The sequence below is a fragment of the Tribolium castaneum genome, chromosome 10 (assembly GCF_031307605.1).
Source record: "Tribolium castaneum strain GA2 chromosome 10, icTriCast1.1, whole genome shotgun sequence".
NCBI classification, from domain to species: domain Eukaryota; kingdom Metazoa; phylum Arthropoda; class Insecta; order Coleoptera; family Tenebrionidae; genus Tribolium; species Tribolium castaneum.
The window spans coordinates 7,645,597-7,656,794 of record NC_087403.1 but is presented as its reverse complement, the minus strand read 5'-3'; the positions used below and the strand labels follow the sequence as shown (position 1 = coordinate 7,656,794).

General features: G+C 31.6%; 1 protein-coding gene across 4 annotated transcripts; it reads right to left on the bottom strand.

The window, feature by feature from the left end:
* On the bottom strand, positions 1 to 8,357 carry Ubqn (Ubiquilin). 4 transcript variants are annotated; one of them, XM_008202497.3, is made up of 6 exons: positions 8,217 to 8,357; positions 7,919 to 8,077; positions 7,678 to 7,861; positions 3,767 to 4,635; positions 712 to 912; positions 1 to 664 (listed from the first exon to the last, which is right to left on the bottom strand). In XM_008202497.3, exons 2-6 carry the CDS (start codon positions 8,069 to 8,071, stop codon positions 458 to 460), a joined length of 1,614 nt encoding a protein of 537 aa, XP_008200719.1. In that variant the 5' UTR covers positions 8,072 to 8,077; positions 8,217 to 8,357; the 3' UTR covers positions 1 to 457. The 4 variants fall into 4 exon arrangements, with proteins under 4 accessions (XP_008200719.1, XP_966582.1, XP_008200721.1 ...); XM_961489.4 differs by having other exon boundaries at positions 7,919 to 8,135; positions 8,195 to 8,306; XM_008202499.3 differs by having other exon boundaries at positions 7,919 to 8,089; positions 8,217 to 8,302.
* Positions 8,358 to 11,198: the final 2,841 nt, after the last annotated feature.

Sequence of the window (11,198 nt, the reverse complement as noted above, 5' to 3'; positions counted from 1 at the left end):
TGTTGCTAAAATAGTCTCTAATTAATTATAGATATACATTTTCCAAGTCAAATCAACATTGGATTAATTCCGTGTCCTACAGTTCCTTCAAACACATATACAGGGTTAGTCTGCTAAAGGTACCTCACTGCACCTCAAAAACAAACACACAGAAACCACGTTTGCTATTAAATACTTTTTTCGTAGAAAATAAAAAGTATTTAAAACGAACGCTGGTTCCTGTGATTATTATACTCGGAGGTGGAGAAAAAAATACTCAGGAAACTCGCCCTGTACAATTTGAAGCGAGCTGTTCACAATAATGGCAAAAACAATGAAAACAAGTGGCACCAAATACAACCCAGTAAGAAAAAATCGAATGTCTAATACATAGATAAAGTAGTCTATCCTAAACAAAATATTTTAAAAAGCCCAAAATTTAAAAATAATAATAATACAGTTGGAATATATGAATAGGTTAGCTCATGGATAACTGCCCGAGCGCTAGTAGCCTCTCCACTGCAGCATTGACATCGCCGAAAGTGGCAATTAAAGCTTGCAGATTCGCTTCTCTATTTACAAAGCCCATCGAGGCCAACTGTTCCAACTGTGTTTGGTACCGCTGCTCTGGAGGTAAAGTTGTATCACGCTGAGATGCCATCCCCGCAACCATTCGGGCCATAAACTAAACGAAACAATTACACACAATCGGCAAACTTTCACAACACTCACCTCTGAAAACGGGTCTGAATTCGTGCTAGATTGAGTCGTTGTTGTGTTTGCCTGAGTCGTAGTCGTAGTAGTTGTTGTTGTTGTTGTAGATGGCGTTGTGGTTGCAGTCGTGCCACCGGCGCCGAAAGTATTTACGAGGTTTGGGGCCGTCTGCCGAAGCGTTTCCATCCCTTGGTGGATTTGCATAATCGCATTGAGAGCCTAAATTTTTTAATAATTGTAAAGAACTATAAATACAAAAATAAATAATCAGGTTATGTAATTGATTCATGACGCCTTTAGATACATCGCGAAAACAAGAAAATTGTTCTAGCATGAGTCGTAACTTGAGATAAACCCATCAAAATTACGTGCTGTTATGGAAACTCCATAAACACCCAAAACATCCACAAAAAGTGGTGTCTTTCTGGCACTTGTTATGATTTTTTGTTTTTTTACTCACTAAATTAACTAAATCACTTAATTTCAAGTCTCTAGAAATTATTACTAAGAAGTGAGGATAAAGATAAAATACAGCAGTCTTCATTAATTTAACAAAATTGTAAACTCCACTCTAAAAATATAATAAGTTTAATTCTGGACTTTTGGATGTATTGTTAATTAAACTTTTGACTTTCGGATTCTTGTTTTTATTTAAAAAAGCCAAGAGTTTAATTAACAACTACATAAAAGAATAGAAAATTTGTCCCAAAGTCCCACCGAAACTGCCAAAATTAAAAAAATATAGAAAAATATGTATTCAGTAGTTATACGTGAGTGCATGCCAAACACGCCAATATTTATATAAGTAGACATTTATGCAAAAGAAGTATCCCAAAAAAAATATTTTAATTATAGTATTAGTTGCAACTTCAATGAATAAATGCATTTTAATGAATAAAATTCAACAATAATAACAATAACAGATGAGGAAGTGACGTCTGGCTTGAAGCTATTCAACTTAACAAAGAAAATATAAAAATACATAAAAAAAGTTAAAAATTAAATAAAAACAATATTGAAATAAAAATAAATTTGAAGATTATTTCAGAACTAAAAACTTAAAAGAAAAACCACTGTCAGTCTTTCAACAGTCAGCCAACTCAGTTGAATTAATTAACTCGTTGTTGATAATAAATGCAAAAGAGTAAAAAAAATCTTCTTGAAAGTCAACAATAAATTTCCGAACTAAAAATTTCGATGTACTATTTGTTATATTATGTCCAAATGTTCAAATAAATAGTAAACCAATTAATGTTAAAAAAACGTTCGTCAAAAAAAATACATATTTATTGAAATTTCCATGTCTTCAGGCAAGATAAAGTTTACTGAATTACATTGTGCAGGGTACGAAACAAATAACCATCGTTTGTTTTATTACAATGACATAAGAAAAACTTTTTTCAGCAGCTTAATATTAAATAATTTATTTTTAGAAGAAATTGTAGAAAATTTCACATGTTTTGACAGAAAATGAATTTTGTATAATAATTATTGGTTTAGCAGACATAGCACGTAGAGAAATATTTTGTTTTTTTCCGACACCAAACGATTCCGCGAAAGATTTTACACAACTCATAAATAAAAACACACAATTAGGTGTTTATTCTGATTTTTTAGAGACGCATTAAGATGCTTGACTATAAGTAACATCTTGGTATTACATGACAGATTTTTTAAATTTTCAATCTGTACACAAAGACATTAAAAAATTAGTTGACTACTACAAAAATAAATTAAAAAATCAGACGTTCACTGTTATCTTAGTAATAAAAATATTGTTGCTTCTTTAATGTTTCCTGGACTTCAAACTGTGAAAAAATCCGCACTTAATAAATTATTTTTATTATTAACAAATAAAAAATAGTTCAAAAGACCAACGAACGGTTTAATTTATGCAAATATATGCTTTTTATTTTTTTATTGTATTTATTGTGCTGAATAATAAATAAGCCAGAAACCGCAATGTTATTCAATCGATGCAAGTTTTAAATTTACATATTTAAATTTTCCTTGATTTAGCCTATTTTTGTTGAAAAATCATTGGAAAAAAGGTTTAACTTATGCAAACTTCTATTTTATTAGTTTGTGCCAGACAGAGTAAAAACAACTTTGCTGTTTAACGTTTCTTAAAATGTTTAAACATAAAACCAAATACATACTTTCAAAAATCCTTAATTAAAAACTCCTTTTAATAAAATGTCTCCTCTCGCTTCTATGAACCTGTTACTTTTGTTTTTTGGACATTTTGGAACTAAAATTTTTAGGTAAAATTATTTTATTTCTATTTTATTCTGAACAGTTTTTAGGAATAAAGATTTTACAAAAAATATCTTTTATTCTTTTAGATTATGTACTTTTTAAATATACCGTAATAAACCGTATGAAAATTTGTTTAATGTGTATTCTGGACTTAAATATTTTATGAAATTTGGTTTTTACTTTAAATTTACTCTACTTTTTCACTACACATGTAAATTATTTCAGAATTTTTCTACAATTCCTTGTAAATAAGTAAAAAATCCGTAAAATGTGTTATTATGATAATTTTAACAAGTAACTTAGCTCATCAAAAACATTTTTTTTATTTGTAATTTTTCAACATAAGTTTTGCAATTTTACTTAACGTGTACCCGCCGATGAATACAAAATAAAAATGCCAAGATATTTTGTAATAAAAATGGACAATTTAAAACAAAAATAAAAATTGTTGAAAGAAAAGAGAAAAAAAAACAGTAAAAATAAAAATGAATATTTTGCAAAAAGTTATAATGAAAGTTGTTAGTTATATTGCATGGTAAAGTTAACACACATATTCCTGACAAAACCTGTATAGTTCCAAAATAGATAAAAATTAAAAATTCAAATGAACGTTATTTAAGTTTAGTATGATTTTGTGTTAGGAAAGTCGCTAATTTAATTTTTTAATTTATTTTGTCCGACTTGATTTGTTTTTCAAAAAGAATTTGGATGAAAAAAATTCAAAAAACTTTACTCATTCATGACTAGGTATTTTAGGCCAAACAAAGCGGTCTCAAAGATTAAAAATTATTTCCAATAACTTGAAAAAAAATACCTGTGGGTTCGACATTACGTTCTGTATGTCGGGATTTTGCAGTTGTTGCACAAACGAGGGAATCATCGTCCTGACTTGTTCCTGCAGTTGTGGGTTTCCCGAAAGCAGGGGGTTATCAGAAAGGAGCGCCGTTGCCATATTTGGGTCGCTAGCTAAGGCCTCGAGTACATTTTGCGTATAAGGTGCTGACAGCATATTTTGCATCAAGTCTGAATTTTCGGACATTTGTTGCAGCAAACTTGCCATCGAAGGGCTGTTCATGACCGGTCTTTGGGGCCTATTCGTTGAGCTATTATTCGTGTTGGGCCTCTGACCGCCCCAGGGATTGGGGAGGGGCTCCCGGTTTTCCGTCCCTTGCTGGGGGTTATTCCCACTTTGGTTATTATCAACAAGACCGGCGAAAGGATTACGACTGAACTGTTCGCTAGTTGCTGAAAACATCGGCTCCTGGATGTCTCTGTACATGCGCTGGAGGGCGTTGTAGCCCCCGGGGATGCTCTCCAGGTTGCTGATAGCCCTGTCGTGGCTCCGCATCAACTCCTGCAACATTGACGGGTTACGGGCGAGTTCCATCGTCTGACGCAGCAATTCGGGGTTGTTTAACATGTGGTTGATTTCGGGGTTGCGCTCCATTAGTTCCTGCATTTGGGGGTTGCGGGTTATTAGGGCTCGCATGTTTTCTGGATCGTTCATTATTCGTTGGACAAATGGATTGTCTAAGAGTTGTCTTAGCATGTCAGGATTATTTAAAAGCTCAGTCTGCATCCGACTTTGAATTTCCATGAAATTGCCAGAACCCACACCCAACGAATCCAAACCCGCCAAACCACCCAAAGGACCCAAATTAAACGGGGTTGCGCTTACGTCCGCTGAAACAAAAACACTTGAAAATCTTTCCATAAGCTCAATGTATTTTTTAACCCTTTATTCCGAATATAAGAAACTAGATTTGACTTAAAATGTGATGCAATTTTTCGCTTATAGCAAACTTTTCACCAAATTTTGAAAAATATGTAGGGGTTGATAATAACAAAGCAGCAAGAGAAGTGTTAACTCATAAATAGATTATCGAATTACTAAGTGAAAACATATTAACTGGTGATAACGTGTGTTTTTAAACCTAATTACAGTGTTAATTTGATAGTTGTGCTAATATTTTATGATAGTAGAGCTCAAAAAGGTCAAAATAAATCAAATTGCTTTATCCGAAACTCCACTTCAGCGTCTAAAAATTCGTCAAAAAAGGCAATATTAACTAGGTTTGCTTCTTTTGAGTACTTTTTTTTATAAAGTTTACATAATCAATAAAACATTTGAGGAAATAAAATTTAGTAAATTTTTACATTTTTTTATGTGTAATAGATTTTGAAGAACTAAGCTCAGGGGCCAAACTGATATACAATTTTTTTTTGGGCCCAAATTTATTCGCCGACCAAAACTCTGTATCTCAAAAACTATGAATATTCGGATTATGCAAGTTGAGATATTTTTACTTCCTTTGAGCTCTAGTATAATATTTACACAAGTATAGTTCACACAGTATCATATTACTGTTTCCCAAAAGATTCATGCTTTTTTTACAATCGATACTTATTTATTTTGTTTTATTTCATGTGTAAAGTAAATATAACTGCTAAAAAACATTTTTTTTAATTTACCGGTTATAGCGAACTTCGGACATATCGAACTGATTTTGATGCATTTTCGGAGTTCGTTATAACCGGACTCCACTGTATTTAAATTTGCACTTTTTTGAGAGTTTGGAAAATAATTTGTTTTTTCTGAAGAATGCACGTTAAATCCAATAAATTAATAAATTTTTTTATTCATTAGCTTCTTACATGTCTCTAAAGTTTTTTCAAATCGGTTCAGAGATTACTATTAAAAAAAAATAAAAACAAAAAAAAATCGGTTTCACACCTTCAGTTTTAAAAATTAACAAAAAATAGAAACAGGGCTTTTTTGACGACAATGATCTGAGTTTGATTGATCTGAATTACTACAGGACGTTTATAATTTATTTCCAAACTTATTAAACTTTAGAACCTTTTATTTTGCTTATTTTAAAAGACAACCCCTGTCTATTTTAAAATCCTTGGATGCATAATTAAAAAACGAACACGATATAAAAATAAACAGGGTTGGAGCCATCTTTGCCCTTTATTCATTAAATTTGTGATCAAAATATTTGACAAAACTAGTTTTTATCAAATAACTCCGAATGTATTAGGATTTACGTTAGGGTTGTAATATAAAAAATTGTTCGTTTTTTTGGAAATAAAATGTAAACACCCTGTAGTAATTTAAATCAATCAAGTTTAATTAATAAGCCTGTTAGACCTTGTTCAACACGTACCTAGTAATAATGTCATAAAAAAATCACTGTTACTATTTCTTAGTAGTTTTTAAAACTAAAGGTAAAAAACAGATATTTTTGGTTTTTATTTTCTTAACAGTAATACCTGAACCGATTTGAAAAAGACTTTAGGGACATGTACGAAGCTGAAAAGGTATCATAATGACCACAAAACAATAATAGCATGCCATTAAAACTTATTCTTATGACGTCATACCTTTTTGGAACACTCTGTATAGTCAAAAATATTTTCTTGAAATGTGTCCTAGAGTATAAATATCATCTACAAAATATCAAAACTCCAACTTTAATAATAACTGAGCTACGGGAGCTGGACTGAACCAGCTTAAAATTAAAATTAAAAAAATTAAAATAGTAATTAAGAAAATTTTATGATTTCTATAGTGTCCTTTTAAAACAAAGGTACTTGAACGATTTAAAATACAATTTTTAGTAGAATTGTTGCAACTCCCATAATTTGAATTTTGAGTTTTTATTTAATTGTTTTTTGCAACTAGTGACATTTTTTACGGATATTTCACAAAACAAAACAAAACAGAATTTAAAATGGCATAACACTAAGAAGTAATAATTTTTGCAGCGACTTAATGTTAATTAATTATAAATACGATATAATTTAGCATTTGGCTTGTACAAACAATATGCGAATCCACTAATTACAATTACAATAATAATTATAGTCAAACTCACAAACTGTGATTGCAAAATTCATCAAAAATACGAGGCAATAATGATTTATTGGTGGCAATGGTTCCGGTCAAAAAGAGCAGGGGTTTGTTTTATTATGGAGACATCTTCAGATCGGTTAGCTGTACTTCTGACATTGTTATGTCCGAAGTTACCGTTTTTCATGACACATTACATTAATATTCAAGACATTGTGAACATTTTTCAAAAAACCTCGGAATTATCTCCCAAACTATCAACTAGGAAAAAACTTAGGAGATCAAAAAAATGTAAAGTAAAGCGCTGAATAATATTTAGTCATAAAATAAGGGGGGTGCTATTTATGTTACGGGCCTTCAAAGTTTACAAAAATGAAGGGACAAAGTCCCAACATGATAACCCAAAAACCAAGCGCTCTGTGATTTTTTAATTAAATAACTTCTGAACAGTTAAAGCAAATTGCAAAACTAATGACTAATGAGTTTGTAAAGCCTGAAAAAGGGCAAATTTAAATATGTATAAATATACGAGGGGTGGCATTAACTCTGTCATAAGCTGCACTGTAAAAATGGGACATCCCATATAGGGCAAATAATTTTAGAAACTGTACTTTGCCCCCCTCATTTCGATACCATCGCCGGTGGCGGTGTAATCGAGCATGCCCATATCAGTGACTCACCCTGTATAAGTCACATAATATACGTGTTACTGTTCCGCAAAGGATTCTTTTTTACAATAGATACTTATTTATATGTAACTTATACTATGCCATTGCACAATGAAATCAAGAAGTCTGGCGATAACGCATTCAATCGCGCTGAATCATGTCGTGGAATGATTTCTGGCCAAGGGTTGGGTTGGGGCTTACCTGGCGGGCGCGAGGGCCCCGACTCGGTGCTGCGGGGCACAGCCCTGATGACCAGATGTATGGTGAGGCCGTCTTTAATATTGTGCTGCTGCAAGGTGTCATTGTCTTTCATGATTTTCCCGGCGAAGATTAGGCATAATTGGTCAACATCCGCATTAAACACCGGAGCTATGACCTCCTTAAACTACAATACGGAAATAATCGTCAAGAATTAGGTTAGGTGCCTGTCAACGCGACTTACAGCCTTCACAGCAAGGTCTTCGTCCACTTCGAAGTTTTCCTTTTCTTTGGGCGTCTTCACCGTCACCGTTATTTTCTTTTTTGGCTCCGTTGTGGCGCTTTCACTGGGTTTTTCCTCACTTTTCTTTGACTCAACCGCATCATCGTCGGCCATGTTTGCCTGGAATGATGACTAGTTATTTTTATTTTTTACTGAACGATCTGCGTAGATGGTGGGCCTGGCGAATAATTTAAAGGGGTTAAGGGGGTAAGAAAATCAACTGATTTCAATGTTTACCCAATTTTTTCGAACTACACACCTGACTAAAGGTTCACCACACTGAAAACCAAATCACCAAATAAATTTACTCGACAATGCTGCCACTATTGTGTACCCAAATGTCAACATTCCCCCACTGGGTGTTTTCCACTTGCATTCAAATAACGCAACTTTGTGACACCGGTGTATTTCTGGTTGTCTCAAACAAAAAGATTGGAACAGCTATAAATAATAATATCTATTAATAATCTATATACAGTGTGAGTTTAAAGTAAACCAAAACACACAATCGCTCTTTTTCAAATAAAGCAAAAACGGAAAGATAAAAAAGTTTTTTATGTGTAATTAATTATGGTTTTTTTCATTATTGTTTCTTTTTTTTCAATTTTTTTTTATATTTTTGAGAAACATAAAGAAGTACCCGGTCCGGCGACTTTTAATCTAAAGACATAAAATTCTTGAATTTTTACACACCTGACTCTATACAATGATAAGGACCCCACTCAATTTTTATTGATTTTTTTTAAACAAGTGTTCAGTGATGAAAGAAGTATTTTTTTTAGTCATTTTTGCCGAAAAGTGAGTGGTTTGCGATTATAACTAAATTTGATTTCTAAATTTTCTCCCGCTGTTTTAATTTGTTTTAAAATCTTACACCGTTGCAAAGAAAGAACTGTCCAAGTCCAGTTTTAAAATAATGGTATTTTTTAGGAAAAGTAAGTATTTAAAAAAATAAGTCATAGCGGAAAACAATATACTATTAGTTACACATAGAGACATCGATCGTTTTGTGGAATTTTTTTGTGGAAGCCTGCACTGTATTACTTCAACTATTTAGAATAATATTCGCAAAAAAATCGCATAATTTCTGAAAAATTAAATAAAATGGATCAAAAAGTAAACTATTTTGCTTTTTAGTCCAATATCATTTGGAAACGCAGTTGACGTTTAGTAAAATTTAACAAAAAATTAAAATTAATCAATTTTTGCAAAATTTTGCAAGTTGAAAAAATCAAAATATTGTTTCGACTTTAGCACTTTTGAGTTATATAGGCACGTCTTTTCAAAATTTCTATAAAAAATTGGCAAATTTGGTCGAAAATGTTGATTTTACGTTTTTTTCGAAAAAAATACCAAAAACCCCTTTTAAATTCATTCAAAATTTATGTTTTTGTTACGAATAACAACTCAGTTTTTTAGTAAAGAGAAATCAGTAAATTAGGTCAAAAATGTTTTTTTTCTGTGTTTGAATGGGGTGTTAAATATAAATATTCCAACCCTAAGGAGATTAAATACAAAAATCCGTCATTTTTTTCATTTTTTTTTTCAATTAATTATTTGTAAAGATAATAATATGCATGAAAAATTGGTACATCTGGCTTTTCGGCTCAAAAAAAGAAACACGTGTTTTAGGATTTTTTGAAATCCTATCACCAGGAGGGTTAAATACAAAAAAAATTAAAGTCATATTCCTGTAAATTGATATTTCTAAGGTTTTTGCAAATCTGATCGCACTGGGGCTAGGTGTGTATGAAAATCTGTAAATTTCTGTAAGTCATACAGGTGTGCATTATGCATTATTAAGGTTTTAATTTTAAACACCTAAGTAAAATGTTGATGATAAAGATATGACAATATATTTTTTTATGTAAGTAAAGCCGGTCCTAAGCAAACTTGCAAATTTACAGAAAAAAATTAGAGGCTCATTGTCATTGTCATCAAGAACCCTGCCACAGTTGTCATTTAATCAGTCGCACGAGTTTATTCTTACAGTAATAACAAACTTACATGCATGTGTTTGCTTTTGCGGAATCTTGAGCGTACTCAGCTTATCACAAAAAAAAATTAAAATAACATTAAGTGAAAATCTGATATCCTTAGTAATATTTTAAAGCGCCTGCAAATTCCACCTTTTGACTTACAAAATATTAAATTTTTGTTAATAAGGAGGTATATCTGAATGTTGCTGCAATCTTTTTTTTTGAGAAAAAGTGCGTTATTTAATTACACTTATAAAAGTTTCGCATTAGCGAAATTATAAAACTCATATATAAAGAGCATAAAGTCACCCTCTCGATTTGAAATCAAAGTTTGAAGACTTGTTAAATGTTGCTCTGTAACGCCGTTGGTAAATTCTATTAGTTATAATAAGTGACAATTCTATCTATCCAAATACCACAGAAAAGCTTTAAATTTAAATACAACAAAAAAAAGTTTAAAAAAATATTCGCAAAAAAGTTTTGTTAAAAACATTGGGCGAAAATTTCAAGTACTTTACTTGCCCAAAAATAGTTGTTCATCAATACAACAATTCTGGAATTCTAATGTTACTTTGGTTAAATCTGGTGACCAAAAATTTTGGGATTATTTCGATTTGTGTATGTGTCTTATTTTTTGTGCCCGCGATAGTTAAGTGTTCCTGTCGGTAAAAAAATAAAATAACTTTACCCAGTCATACAAAAAAATTAAAAAGGTTTCATTATTCATCAGATTTATGATGAAAGTTCAGAAACTATAAGAAGCTTTGGGACAAGAAATTTCATCATCAACTACATGAAAAAAAAAGCATTCATATTAAGTTTATTAAAATTTACTCGAAGTCGCCGTTTATTTTTTTAGCGAAACGGCCGCAGGTGGTACTTTTAGTTGATAGTAAAAAGACCGCCGCCCGGCGGCATTATCTGCTTACGTATGAAAAAGCCGCCAAAAATTGAAAATAAATCGTTAGTCACGGCGGTATGATACAAATACTATATTGATATATGCCGCCGGTCGGGGTTTTCTTTTTTCCAAATACCGCCGAAATTTTCTCATACATAAGTCTAATTTTAATTCCAATATGAAAAAATTTTTTGACATCAATTAAATTCAATTGCAGTGGTTGCAATTTTTGTGAAGAAATATATAAGCCATGTAAGGCTGCTATTTAAGCAAAAACTTAAAAACCTAAAAAAAATCCTTCTACTATTTTGTAACTCGTTTTTGAAACTGAATTCGTGTTTCAAGACTGGTCTTATGAAAC